This window comes from Athalia rosae, chromosome 3 (assembly GCF_917208135.1).
Source record: "Athalia rosae chromosome 3, iyAthRosa1.1, whole genome shotgun sequence".
Classification (NCBI taxonomy): Eukaryota; Metazoa; Arthropoda; class Insecta; order Hymenoptera; family Athaliidae; genus Athalia; species Athalia rosae.
In genome coordinates, this window is record NC_064028.1 from 19,706,692 (window position 1) to 19,721,466 (window position 14,775).

General features: G+C 39.1%; 1 protein-coding gene and 1 long non-coding RNA gene across 2 annotated transcripts; one reads left to right on the plus strand and one right to left on the minus strand.

Annotated features, from left to right (window-relative positions):
- Positions 1–116: 116 nt before the first annotated feature.
- On the minus strand, positions 117–2,122 carry LOC105689814 (pseudouridine-5'-phosphatase). The gene is made up of 4 exons (XM_012407122.3): positions 1,548–2,122; positions 1,013–1,231; positions 637–869; positions 117–560 (listed from the first exon to the last, which is right to left on the minus strand). The coding sequence occupies exons 1-4, from the start codon at positions 1,615–1,617 to the stop codon at positions 381–383; spliced, it is 702 nt and encodes a 233-aa protein (XP_012262545.2). The 5' UTR covers positions 1,618–2,122; the 3' UTR covers positions 117–380.
- Positions 2,123–2,506: 384 nt separating this feature from the next.
- On the plus strand, positions 2,507–6,070 carry LOC125500281. Its single transcript, XR_007277574.1, has 2 exons — positions 2,507–3,142; positions 3,222–6,070. It is a non-coding gene; the product is annotated as an uncharacterized LOC125500281 (long non-coding RNA).
- Positions 6,071–14,775: the final 8,705 nt, after the last annotated feature.

Genomic DNA, 14,775 nt, shown 5'->3' on the forward strand with positions numbered 1-14,775 from the left:
GTTTTGCTGCGTTTATTAGGAAGTGTGACTTGTACCTTATTTGCACATCAGCGGTGACGGGGTCTAGAGGTGATTGAAGGCTTGGATGTGGTTATGATTTAACAGCGATGTCTGGCTTAACTAGACATAAAATATAGCATTTTATTAGGAGACATGTAACCGTCTTACATGTTTGTAAGTTTGAATTATACCATGAGAGTAAACCATTGGTAATCATGTAGAACATTCTCCACAGTTTAAGTGTGTACCGAAAATAATATACATATACGTATGTAGTACGTAAGTATTGTGCCTGCTAGGTACACAGTTTGGGTGATCGTTTGGATAAAGTAAAACAAATTTGCTAGTTGATTTTTTTAGTATTATTATCTACAGATGAACTAGTCTTCGAATGGTGGTAAACCAAACAGTTCTGGTTTGAAGTCATTTAGGCTGTTGAAAACAATCGTTGCGTCACCCTGTGAACTTTTTGGCAGATTGGGGTCTGGCACCATTACGGATCGCATACCTGCTGCACAAGCTGCTTGAACTCCATTAGGGGCATCTTCAAAGACGAGACACTGAAAAAAAAGCGTAAATCGATTTGTCATTGCCATACATTTCAAGATCATTCTATTGAAGTATAATTATACAGACCTTCGAGGGATCCGGTTGATCAGGAAATCTTGCTGCTGCAACTATGAAAATGTCAGGGCATGGTTTTCCTCTTCTTACTTCAGGATCCGAACCACCTAAAACTTGATGATCGAATAGGTCAAAAATGTGCTGATAATTCTTAGTCTTCAGGTTGTAACTTTCCGCACTCGAACTTGTAGCCAAAGCTATTGGCACATTGTGGGTTTTGAGATGGCGAAGTAATCTTTCTGCACCTGGTTGGATAAAAGAACCATCATTGAAAATCTACAGAATATCGTTTTTTGCCTGAAAGTCTCGAATCAAGATCTAGATTGCGTCAATGAACTATCAGCTAATCTGATAGATGATAATCGTGGAGAAAAAAGTGGAATTTTACCAGGCATCATTTGTGTGCGTGGGAAAAGTTCAGCATACAAAACTTTTGCCTGTGCTTCAAACTCTGCAGGTGTCATTGGTAGGTTAAGCATTTTGATTATCCCTTCAGCAACTTCTGGAGTCCTGAAACCCATTATACGTGCCTTGTGTTCCCACGTATACTTCATTCCATAAGGACTTACAATTCTACTGAATACTTCAGTGTAGAGTGTCTCTGTATCTGTGAAAGGAAAGTTTTTTAGATTTGGATGGGACAAGTGTGTTGAAATATTTAATGAGACGTTGCGTCACTTGGCTTATCAACTATAAATATTGTGCAACGAATTTCGAATTTATCCTAATGAAGACCGTATGGATTTGTTGTACATTCCAACAATGAATTGGAATTTTCCGATACTTTATGACCTTGATCAGATTTGAGGGTCAAAGGTGAACCGGAACCAGGGGGTAACGGAAAATGATGGTGATCATAATTTTGATGGACAGAAAAGATAGTTGTAGAGGACAATAATGTTTATATTTTCAAATTTGGTTACCTAACAATAAGCCATCCATGTCAAATATACAGTGCGTGACCGGTTTTTGCAGCACTTCCTTGTCCGTCATTATTAACGAGTCGTCTGCGCGAAAACGTTAAAAGAGGTTAAAACACTCCGTAAAAATCTTCTGGCACTTCGGGAATGTGACAGCGAGCGAGGTCGTTGCTTGATAGGATATGGGGAAAGAAAATTTGAAATCTTGAACACTTCAAGGACTCTGTACACCAAGTTCAAGGGAGATTGAAATTGAGTGACTGTTATCCGGAAGAGACCACGCGCAACTGTCTCTGACCGAGAAGTGGAGGTGATTACGTGAACGACTAACTCGGCTGTCGTACGTAGAGGATAGATAACCACGAAGAGACCTCATAACACCCTTTATACAGCGATAAATGATTAAAATTATGAGTGGAGTAGTAAATAACCGAACTACTGGAGCGTAGAACGAGCTTTCCGCGGCGTCAGGTTGTAAAGATAACAATGAGTTACGGACAGAGCTAGAGAAAAATCTAGCTCCACGCGTTTATCAGGGTGCACTCCGCTGATCTGAAGCAACTCGGAGGATCTCAGGAAATAACGACGGAGATCACGACGGTCATTACGGGGTCGAAAAATCATGCTAAAGGGAAAAAATTTATTAACGATGTCTTCACCGAGTGACGAGCATCGCGTTAAGCTATAACCATAACCGTTTGTCAAACTGTTATCAAAATTGTTGTATTTCCCGTCAAGTGATTGTCTGATGAAACTGATAACCGACAATAAAATCGGTAATACCGAATCTGATTTTTAGCACAATAGGTTATGGTTACCAAATTGTTGCTGTGGAAAACAACGCCGTTACACTGAATTATTTAAAAGTAATCCGAACTCGTTCAATTGTTTTCTACACTTTCCGTCAATCGGTCAGTTTGACAATCCAGCGCCATCAATCGGTCACCTTGACGATGCAGCTGCCGTCAGTCGGTCATCTTGACGATGGTAACTGCAACCCTGTTGATCAGTGAACATATCCGTCTAGCGCCGCCATCTGATGATGACGAGGGTGACTCAATTACGTACTTTCAAAAAAAGTGGTTCTGCGGGTAAAATCATAATTGATCATATTGCATTCACATTGATTATCTGGTATGTGATTATTTAAAATGTACAACCATTTTATTTGGATTTGTGCACACAATGCCTAAAATCCGACTGCACCAAAGTTCCGAAACATTCGTGGATTTAAAAGTATTGAGTGTTTCGGTGAATTATTCGAATCGATATTGGAATATTCTCGTATTTAATTCATCAGGTATTCAGGAGAAAAATCAAGTATTTTTTCTCCATTTTTGTATCATTTCATAAAAGCCTCAAAATAATTTTGATGAAATTTTCATAACATCCCTTCTGGAGCGCGTGAAAATTGGCAAGGCCAGCGGATCAGCCAAAATTTACATCATCCCCTTACAGGTGTCACCACCTGCGCCACATTGCAAATTCACCCCACATTCGTGAAATCGTGATGAATTTTTTGAATCAACCCGAATGAATCTTCAGAAGAGAATTAAGCTGAAGAGTCGTTGACTGAGGATTAATGATCTTTAGTTAACGTAAGAGTGTTAACATTAACTTGCAACATGGTCGATGATGAATGATGAATTTTCTTATTTGATTTGAGAAATGTTTCAGATGGGACGCAGAGAACACTTGCGTTTTCAGGCAATTCATTACATTTAAATCAATCCGAATGAATGTTCAGAGGTGTGTTGAAGTTAATTTGGAACATCGCGTTGGGTTGTTTGGTATCGTTAGCGAGTGGTTTAATTCGCTCGTTGCTCAAGATCCGACTTTAACAGGGGCTCCGTAATATGAAGTGAGAGGGCTCTTAGCTCTTACCAGATGTCTCATCGGATGTTAAGCCAGCGTTTCCAGTGGACATCCAAGCATCTGGAAAGCCGCCTCGTCCTCTTGACGTCAACGACACTCAGGCAAAGCTCAAAGCAAGTTTCGCATTATAGAGGGTTGCTCCCCCTCGAGCTTTTCTCGAATCGCGAACAGTTGCTAGTTTAGACAGAAAATCGTTTTTTGCCTCACTCTCATTTTTTACTCACGGTGTTTCTTTCGGTCAAACCAAGCGAATTCGATGTGAAAAAAAATTTATTTTCATTTTATCTTTTCCTCTTTTTTTTATGTTTACACATCGTCATCGTACTTCATGTTCCTCTTTACTCTCCTCCGAGCATTCCTCTCTACAGATCAAATTTTCGTTTTTAACGTTCATCAACGTCGGGAAAATTCTCGTCTGGTTACTTAATGTCGAGCTGCTTTTGTCTTTGGATGAAATTATGCTGACGACCTAAGGATGTTCTCCTCTGCTCCAGATTTTTTTTCCACCTTTTTTTCTCAGGCGTTTCGCATTCGTGTTCACTTTGTACTTTTTGTCGCAAATTCCACCGCAGCGAATTTATCATTCGTTCCGTATACGGAAACTAGAAAATGATCATTATTGCAATAAAATTCAATACTCGGATAAAGATCAGAAGAGTTTCTGAAAAAGATTTGAAAAAATAAGAAAATGAAATGAATCAGAGAAAACAGGCAGACCTGCCGGACAGGATTAATTCTGCTTGAAAAGTTCTGACAATGATAAATTACCAGCTATTGAAGGTCATACAATAATCAAGGTTCGCTCTCGGTTACATCGTGACAAAAATGACTATTGCCATAGATATATTGAACTAGATCGGACAAGTTGGGAAAAGTCAGAGTCATAGGGTATTAAGTCGCAAAATAAGAGTGCCAGCCCAGAGTGCCCTTTGCGTTTCATGCTAAAACAGCCCCTTCATCGACCTCTGAGAAATTGTCGGTCAACCGCACGAGCGATCTGTAGATCCAATCTTCAAATTCATCCTTATAGACGGTGACGCGAACTTTTCCGATCTTACCCGAACTTTTCCGATCTTACCCGAACTTTTCCGATCTTACCCGAACTTGCCCGATCTTACCCGAACTTTTCCGATCTTTCCCGAACTTTCCCGATCTTACCCGATCTTTCCCGAACTTTTCCGAGCTTTTTCCGCGCTTTTCCGAGCTTTCCCGAGCTTTTCCGGTTTTTCACCAATAATGAAACTCTTGCAATTCGTAAGAACCTAATTTTCAGAACGAGGATCGATCGTCGCCGACAATCCAGACAAGGAGCGGTCAAACGGACACCATTACGTGAGCCCGTTTGTATAAGCACCTCTACTGACGATGGTCAATGAAAATTGGCTGTTCGTTCCGACCACAAACCGAAGCTCGCTCTCCACGTGCGCACAACAAACGATACGACTACAAATTCCACTCAACACGATCGTACGAAATGTTAAATCTCTGCTCCTGAGTTCACTGAAGCACGTTCTTGTTCCTGAGACGGCAGATTTCTAGAGAGAAGATACTTCAACGCCATGCACTTTTCGAATAAATTGATCTTGGAAAAAACCTCGGACGGAAGACTCGGTAGTTCACCTTATTAACAGTCACGTGGTGGACCAAAGGTTCGCCAAAATCTGCGATCTAAGGTATTGTATATGAAGTGATGCATTTTGGGCTCTAAAATCAGGTAATGACCCCATGTTCGTATCTTTAGCAGAAGAGATCATCCAGCTTCAAAGAATAATTTTCTACGAACCGCATATCATTTAAATCATTATTGGTAAGTGATAACGGCAATACATCACCTACTGTGCAGAATAGATATCATTGACCTAATCTTTGATTTCATTGTAAAGACAATTCGATCGTTGACTGATGAAGGACTACATTTATTGTTAGTTCAGATGGGATTGTAAAGCATTGATTTTAACTTATGTTGTACTCACTCGAGTAAAACTTGAGGGACGAAAATTGTGACAGATTCCTTGATACTCGCGGAACCCTGCCAAACAAGAGTCGAGCTACAGCTGTGGTGGCCATTATTACGGCGGTCCGATACTATCGAGATGCGTGGAACGAAAGATGTGAAGCCGATCTCGGAACTTTTGATTACATACGCCACTTCCCCGCGGTTACGTAAAAGGCGGGGATTCGTATCAGATATTTATTATTTATGTATTCTACAAATCGTTCGTATATATCTTTCAACACTAATTACTGGAATTTATGGCTTTCACCAATGGAACGTTAACAATCATGCAATCTACATCTAAAAAAACACGGAATAAACGAACTTATTTTGTGAAATTTTTGTCAGGGATTGAAAAAAGTTGAAATTTTATTGAAATCTGATCGCTGTTAAAATCGTGAAAGTGAATTGAACTCCAAGGGTTGTTGAAATTCGTTGAACGCCTTGGTTCAAAATCGTCGTTACATGTAGTTAGATACAAAGGTACACACATGTGATGTTTCCAGTACAGCCAGAACCGAACATTTCGCTGTGCATACAATTTGATTTCGCATATCGTGCAGTACATGGCGGGCTAAGGCTACTCTGCATGTGTATCATATACGTGTACGTATACCTCTGTGTACTTGAATAAATATGGGTGTAGATAATGTTATAGGGTGTGTATATTTACTCAGGAACCCCTCAGTTTATGTAGAAATAGACATGGAGGTAGGATAAATTCTTGCAGAATACATATAGTATGTTGCGTTTGTGTATTATACGTATACATATAGGAACACAGGGAATTCGACCCGCGATTCGATATCATACACTGGTTAAGGTGGATATGTAGAACATTCTTTTTCGAATGTAAACTTGGTTGTTCAGCATAAAATCAATTGCGGGTGGGATTCACCGGATGGATATAGTTTATAGCACAAATCCAATTTTGTATAGTGTTCGAGCTATCCGTTCTTTTCCCCGTACCATACATACCATACTTCCAGCAAGCGCAGCGAAGCTATCTCTATTATTATACAAGAACACGTGAAAACACACAGAGAAAAAAACGCAAGCGAATCCCGTCCTATACATCCTTTCCATCCTTTCCTCTTCCACGGATCCAACATTAAATTGGAAGTGACTATAGATAGTCGTATACCCACGTACCTACATATCTATGCATGTATTACATATCTACATAACTATAGGTACGTACACCGCAGGACGATTTTTCCGCACGGTGTTGTTATGAAATATTTTTGAATGATTGGAATAAGCCGTTACGTTCGTATGATATCTGCACTATATATATATCCTAGATTACATACGCGCATTTCTACTATACATGCAGAAATTGCACGTTACGTGGGCCATGTATAAATATATGTATATAGGGCACAATAGAATATTTGATTGCTGGTTGCGGTTATACAAATACCAAAGATACGTACACCTAAAACTTGCATGTGTGCATGTACACCGTGTGTATACATAGATGGACATGTTCGATGCGTAGTGGGAATGCTGCAAGCTCGATGAACGGCTTCCCTATGTGAAACTCAAAATTGGGACGACTACAATGCAACCGTCCAGTCCAGCATCAACGGAACAGCTAAGGAAAATTCATCTCGACGAATTCGAAGATGAAAAATTACAGGAATTTTTATGAAAGATTGTACGCCTGTATAAAATCGATGTATGTACATATCGTTGGAAAAAGCGGTTGGGAAATATACATATATATATTCTATATTTTGTTAACATAAAAATCATATGGGATAACGAAAAAAGTTGTACGAATTTTCTCTTTAAAAATTTTCAACGTTTATATTTGCTTGAAGTTTTTTTTTCTTCTTCCTTTGCCTTCGCAATCAAGCAACGGTTTCGTTGAATGAAAATTCTCATACGTAGGCACAGGTATTTAATATCCTGATATATTTGCGATACGACCGAATTTCCGAGGCGTAACTTGAACTAAAAGGGAGGCCACAAAATGGAAGCGGACCGGTTGGTCAATTAGCCCAAAGCGATTAATTATTTCAGAGTTCCCTGAATAACCAGGAAACGTGTGGCTTCCAATCACCTATATCATCGCCAAGGATTCTTCCGATCCTTTTCCGGTTAAAGACCATTCCATTCACACTATCCTCGTACATGGGATTTTTAAGAAAAAATGTCACGTCAATTTTTCGTAGCACAAGTGTGTCTGAATTGTGTTTTTTTCTTTTTCAAATCGATAGTCCTGCGATCCCGTGAAAGTTACGAATCTCTCTTCGTTTTTCATCGAAATGATCCCGGTTTTTTTTTTCCCTCTCTTCTTCCCAGTTAGGGTGAGACTGTCAATTCGCGTTGATTAGTTCCGTTATTAGGGTAAGGGTTCGTTAATTTACATGAAATGGCTTGTAATTTGAAAGAATGTGGTTTCAGTTTCTGTGGATAGCAATCCCGAGGGATGCGTTCGCAGATATTCGGGTTACGAACGAGAAGTAGTTTTGCAAATGGGAGCGGTCGACGAGTTTTATACCATACCAGGAGTTGGAGAGATCGTTGTGGTTTCGGTATTCGGAAATGGTTCAACTACATAACTACATACGTCTGATGATCTTACAGTTTTCACCTTACGGAATGGAATTTTTTAAAAAACAGATTCGAACAGATGGTAAGTATAACATTCAACGTGGGTATGAATGAGATTTAAAATTTGATACAAACATAAATCGTTGCAGATAAATTTTTATCCCCCTCGCGTGTTTATCCTTTCAATGAATATTCTCACTAACTGAGAGAGATGCTGAGAGGTTGGTCGATCTCGATTACTTTAATCGTCCTCTTTCGGTGCGTGGGTTCGAAATTTGAGCCGTATCTTCATACCTCTCCACGTTTCATTTGAATGGTTCTTATCTTACTTTTTAAATGAATACCCGCGAGATCGAAATTTCTCCCGTCTGTTGGAAGTTATCGAGGAAGAATCAATTAATATTGATATAAATATACGAGAAAATTGTTCAATCATTCATAGATCGCGCTGTAAACCCCATTTAGAAGACGAAACGAGCAGAGGAAAAAAGAAGTGAAGTAAAAAGAATGGGAAATGAAAGGAAAAACATAAAAATAGGATATTCTCTGTGTATAGAGGAAGACTGGACCAACAAGTCCTTAGAAAAAACAGGGTGAAAAGAATTGCTCCGCGTGAAAAAGAGAGAAAAAAAAAATTCCGCTTCCGTCAACCAATTGTCTACACAGTGCGCGTCTTGGGTGTTGGAAAGAAAAAGTATTTTCTTTTCAGCATCCTTTCGGGGAAAAATTAATACGAGCGTCGGTTGCGGTTTTCGCCAGGTTGCTCGTCAACATGCGCTAATGAGGACGTTGAATGAATTTTTTTCATTCCTAGAAATTAATTCCGCCTCTTTCTTTAGACACGTTAAAGGTGAGTATACAAGTGTTATATACTTATGTGTATTGTATGTACGGTTGGATATAATCGATATTTCGAATTATACAAAAATCACGGTTCGAAGTTCGGGCAAATCTTTGAAAAATCTATAATATTGTGAATCCAGACATTGAGACGCACGGAATCAATCAGTGCGCTTTGGTATGCCAGCAGCGTAGCGCTTTGTTGTGAGACGTCACCTTCAGGGCTGAGCAGAGGTGACGCCCCACAACAAACCGCGCTTCCGTGGCTACCTGACTCCAGCTAAGCTCGGGCCCCTTCGTAGACCAAGAAATTCGAATATTTCGACCCATGCATGGATTGCGACGAATGAAAGTGGGTCTACGACTGAAACCACTCGATATGTCTTAATTTTTCTGCTCCCAACAGCGAATAATTGATGATTACTCGATCGGTTGTACGAGGAGATGATTTTGGATTTCGGATTTGGATTTCGCAGCTGATTATACGTAAGATTACCCTTGAAAAGCCAAAAAAAAAATTCGATTTTTGAGTAAAAAATAAATCATTGTTTTAATTGGGTTTAATCTGCTTTTCTTACGTATTTTGACCTCAGGAATCCGAATCTGGAAAAAAAATTGATCTATCTCTTAAATTGACCGAGTTATCGCCAATTTTCACCTTTTTGGGGCCAAAAATAAAAAATTAATTTTTTAGTCTATCTCGATGTGATTTGAGCTCAGGAATCCGAATCCGAAAGAAAAATTGATTCATCTTCAAAAATGACCGAGTTATCCTCGTTTTTTCGCATTTTTTGGCATAAATTTGAGGATATCTCGAAGGGAAAAAATCGTAGCTCAATTTGGGCAATGGATTCGTGTTCCTGAGGTCAAAATACGTAAGAAAAGTGCCATACGATCAATTTTAAAAAATAAAAATTTTTGGTCAAAATTTGAAAAAATCGTAAGGGGTACCCCTTGGAAAAATCTCAAATTTTGGGCAAAATTTTTTATTTTTAAAAATTGATCGTATGGCACTTTTCTTATGTATTTTTACCTCCGGAACACGAATCCGTTGCCCAAATTGAGCTACGATTTTTTCCCTTCGAGATATCCTCAAATTTATGCCAAAAAATGCGAAAAAACGAGGATAACTCGGTCATTTTTGAAGATGGATCAATTTTTCTTTCGGATTCGGATTCCTGAGCTCAAATTACATCAAGATAGACTAAAAAATCAATTTTTTATTTTTGACCCTAAAAAGCTGAAAATTGGCGATAACTCGGTCAATTTTAGAGATAGACCAATTTTTCTTTCAGATTCGGATTTCTGAGATCAAACTACGTATGAAAAGCATATTAAACCTAATTAAAAGAATGATTTATTTTTTACTCAAAAATCGATTTTTTTTTTGGCTTTTTTAGAGTAACCTTACGTATAATCAGCTCCGAAATCCAAATCTGAAAGCCAAAATCATCTACTCGTGCAATCGATCGAGTAATCATTGGGTGGAAAAAATTTCCTACTTGATATCTTGAGGTAGCCCACTCGTTTTTTGAAGAAATAATTAATCAAGCTACTATAACAGATCGCTTTTTCTTTGAAATCTTTGGCAAATCTTTGAAAAATCTATAATATTGTGAATCCAGACATTGAGACGCACGGAACCAATCAGTGCGCTTTGGTATATCGCTCGTCGATTTCTTCGCCGTTTTCTTCGTTTCTTTTTCTCTCCTGATTTCCGTTAATTTCTTCATCTCTATGTCAGTAAGATTAATGTAAGGATTCTTGTTCTTCATTCGGCCAAGCTGGAGATCCAGATTGAATTTCTCCTAAATGAATTATCCTTTGAAATGAGTCCTAACGACGTCTATCAACAAATCGTTTTTTGCCTCTCTTCGAAGAAACTCAATTGTTCTTCTCGAACGAAGAGACTTCCGATTAGTGCCGCCACCTGCTATCGAACAGCGGATTAGATTTATACTTCTGCATTATGCAACTAACGAGCATTTTACGCGCGATCAAAATACATGAGGATACAGAGTCGCTGAAACGATTAAAAAAATGTACTTCTCGTATGATTCCAAGGTATTTTGATTTCAGGAATCCGGATCCGCTGATGAAATTGATCCATCTATCGGAATGATGGAGTTATCCTTAATTTTTCATTTTACAGTGGCGAAAAATGAGATATATATCAATTGGTTTTACTCTGGAAGTGAATATTAGATCTCCGGGGATTTGAAATGGCCAACTTTCTTAAGCGAAAGAAACTCCTGCGGCGTGGTATAGGTAAAAGTATACGATGTATGAGTTGCTAAAAGTTTCCGAAACACTGATGTCTCTGCACAGCACAAGAAACTGTACGGTGTACTTTTACCTGTACCAAGTTAGATCCGTGATAATCCAAACTGTCAATCCTTACTCGCTCTGCATTTTACCAAAATTACAAAATTAAGAACAGACCTCCAAGGGATTTGGATAAAAGCGATTCTCTCGACTTTATTAATGTATAAATGATTGAACAAGTCGAATAAAAAATGTATCAAAGTTTTTCCATCTTTCAACTGAAAGTAAATAAATGAAAAAAACAATTGCGGGGAGCATTTTTTATCGTGTAGTTTTTTTTTTTTACCGAAGTGGTACATAAATGCTCTTTAGCGAGAGACGATGCCCGAGTGATACACCATCCACCAAATTGTGGGCATCGCATTTCCATTGTTCTTTTTTCTCTTTACTTTTATTTTATTTTATTTTTTTTTTATTTTTATCCTCTGCACCAGCTATTGAAGCAAAGCGACTTTCATAAAGAGCGCTTACAAATTTTAGTCGTTTTGTTACGAGTGAGAAATGATTAATTATACTTTCAAAACAGCTTCGTCAACTCTTTAGAAAGAGCGGATTTAAGCTAATAACGTTCACAATTTTTCGCGCGGTGATCTCCTTTCATTATCTATGGAAAAAAGGAAAAAACAAAAAAATTAGGCAATTAGGATTAAAAAAGTGATTCTACAACGGAGTGAAAATTCCCTCAATCTGGGGAGTTTTTTTTTTTTTTCTCTTCTTTGCGTCACACATCTTTTTTCAAAGAAAAATGATGAGCCGGTGATTCAAAAGGATACCGACCATACGGTCGTTTTTTTCTCATGATGTTATCTATGAAGAAAAATCAGGGCCAGTAATTGAAAACGAGCAGGTCAAAAAAAAGCACATCGAGCGGCTAGGGCGAGCGGGGTGATAAAAATTAAAAATCATTCGCCTCGAAAAGGTGCGCGTAAAAAAGCTCGCGAATAAGAGAAGAACACAGAGTACAAAAAGATAAAAAGTTCATTACTGCGGCGAGTCTTTAAATCTGCAATTACCAACCTTGTAACGAAGTTGTTTTTTAACAGAAGGGTCGAAACGAGGGAAAAAGGGATCGCGGAGGGTGAGGTTGACGCGGCAAAAAGTAACGCTATTTGGGATTACAAAAAAAGGAAAAGAGAAATAAAGGACAAAAGGAAGATAAAACAGTTACAACCGGCGAATATTTTCCAGGATATGTCGCTGACGGATTGCGGAGAGGTGCGCGGATCCTCTGTATCAGATTGCTTCTAAAATATACGAAGTAATTGGTGGTAATTAAAATAAAAATAAAATATCAGAATAACGTTGATCGGTGAAAAGAGAAAAATGTTTCACCGCGTTCATTTACAACCAATCTTGGGAGATGGAAAATTTTTTTTTTTCGTTCGTTTCTCAGCATCGTTCTTTCGTAAAAGTTTTCACCAAAAAACTCCATAAAATACCGCGACCAAAAAGCATTTTTTTTTTTTTTTTGGATTTTTTTTCACCACGAAAAGGATAATAAGTTTTCAGGTTTCAGGTATATATCGTCGTAGACATTTCTCCCAGTAGGTGGTTTTAATATCATTCTCGCATTGTGGGGAAACAAACAAAAGTTGAAACCCGGCGCGCGTGCAGCAGCCACCGGTAGAAGAAGTGTTGTCCTTCAGCCTCTGTTTAATAAGTTCAATCGCGAAAAGCAGAGTTGGGCGTACGAGGGTGGCGCAAAATTACTGCCGCTGGCATTGCGATGGGCATTTTTGTTACCGAGTTGAAATTAATAATACAATTTCCACGATTCCGCGAACACCGCTCTACCCCTCAACCGGCCGTTCCGAAGAGGAGGGCTTTCAGCCCGGATTTTCACCCACCCATCTCGGTATGCTGTGCTGCTCACCCTCGTACCGAACGAAAAAATGATATTAAATAAAGAAAAGAAATAAAATAAATGTACATAAAATAATGAAAAAAAAAGGAGAGAGAGAGAGAGAGAGCGTTCAAATTCGACCGTCGGCGGCGGAGGGGTGGAGAGGAATAACAGATTTTCACCTTTGCGCAGACGTTCCGCATCGTCGAATGAAAGTGTTGAAAAAACAAGAACGTAAAAAAATCAAACAAGTGACAGCTTTTCGGGTGAAAATTATGCATATTTTTGAAACGAGCTAGAAATTTGTCGGAATTATTGATAAACCTGAGGCCGGCGCGGAGGTATCTCGTCGTGGATAAGTAACGGCCCTATAACTGCCGTAATTCAGTCCTTTACCTTGAGAAACGGACGTGGACTTCCTTTGCTATTCTTTTGTCTTTTCGTTGAAATACGCGATGGATTCAGTCGTTGCGGATGTAAATCCCCAGGAAATCCCCAACCCGCGGTTCAGTTCGCCCTTTTCCTCGTCCCTAAGGCTCTCTGCCTAAATATCCACTTTGCATGGTATTGCCCAAGGCTCCAGCCCAGGCAGCCACTATTAAGCCTTGGTGAGCCACACGTAACTCACTTAGCTTCGCATATATACCTATACCCTGGAGCCGCACGCGTTACCGGGACCCGGTGAGAGAATTGAGCCCTGAATCAGGTGGAATTCTTAGGAGAGCTTCGAAAACACGATTACCGCATACGTATATACCTGTCCAAAATGAACAAAAGGATAAGAAAAAAAAAGGGAAACACGAAACAAAGAGGAGAGAAGAAAATGCGGAAACGCGAATAAGTGTTGAGCCGCCAAAGTGGAATCGTACGATATATATAATATTGTTAATCACGAGAGGAGAACGAAAGAGGGAAGGAAATTGAAAAATAAATAACGGAGGATTATCGTGATATTCATGACTTTTAAAACTCAAAAGACGTAATAAGCGAAAGAGAGAGAGAGGTAATATAATTAATTTCTAATCCTACAGTTCGGCGATCGGCAATTCGAAGTAAGAGCTGAAAATTCCCAACAGTTGCGGATCGATGAAACGTGCCTTTTGATTTCATTATACGTTACGTGTGATATCTTTCGGCACCTTTCAAGAATATGATGATATTATTCTGGAACATTAATACCTTTGTACGCAAATTATGTCTGTGAATCATCTCATTGTAAGTCATGTGCCTGTCATCACCTCATCTCCGTTTCCGTTCTCTCGGCGTTGCAGGTTCGCTTCGCTTTTCGCAATTTCTGCTGATTAACTTGTCTTGATAGGAGAACAGAGTGGGCAGGCAGGAAACGGTGAACTGCTGAGGGTTAGGACCTCATCTGTCTTGCTTATCCCACGAAGGCAGCTATACAGATCGAGTCAAACACCGACACACTATATTATTTCTGTCACGTTTAAACGTCTTGGTTACCTCGCTCTACCGATTACACCTTACCGCGCTCACTTTCCTACATTTCCAAAACCGTACGCACCGTACGCATTACTTTTCATCCCCTTATTGCACCTACTCTGTTATTCCCACTGGGAGGAAATTAAGCTGATTTCTAGTCACCCAATTGACGTCGTAGGGTTAAACCGATTGGTCGTCGACCGGACGGAAGCTTCGTCCTTAAATGAAAGATTGTTGGTCACAAAAGCACACATTCCAAATTACGAAATGAAAGAATTTCTTTCTTTCTTTTTTTTTTTTTGTTTTTTTTTCATCACACGTCGAGAATCCGAAGTTTTTCTTTTTTC

Excerpts from the sequence above, each read along its gene's own strand:
- LOC105689814 (XM_012407122.3), bottom strand. The coding sequence starts at position 1,617 with ATGACGGACAAGGAAGTGCTGCAAAAACCGGTCACGCACTGTATATTT. Across the intron at positions 1,232-1,547 it reads CATGGATGGCTTATTGTTAG|ATACAGAGACACTCTACACT; the intron begins GTAACCAAATTT and ends TTCCTTTCACAG. Across the intron at positions 870-1,012 it reads ACGCACACAAATGATGCCTG|GTGCAGAAAGATTACTTCGC; the intron begins GTAAAATTCCAC and ends TTATCCAACCAG.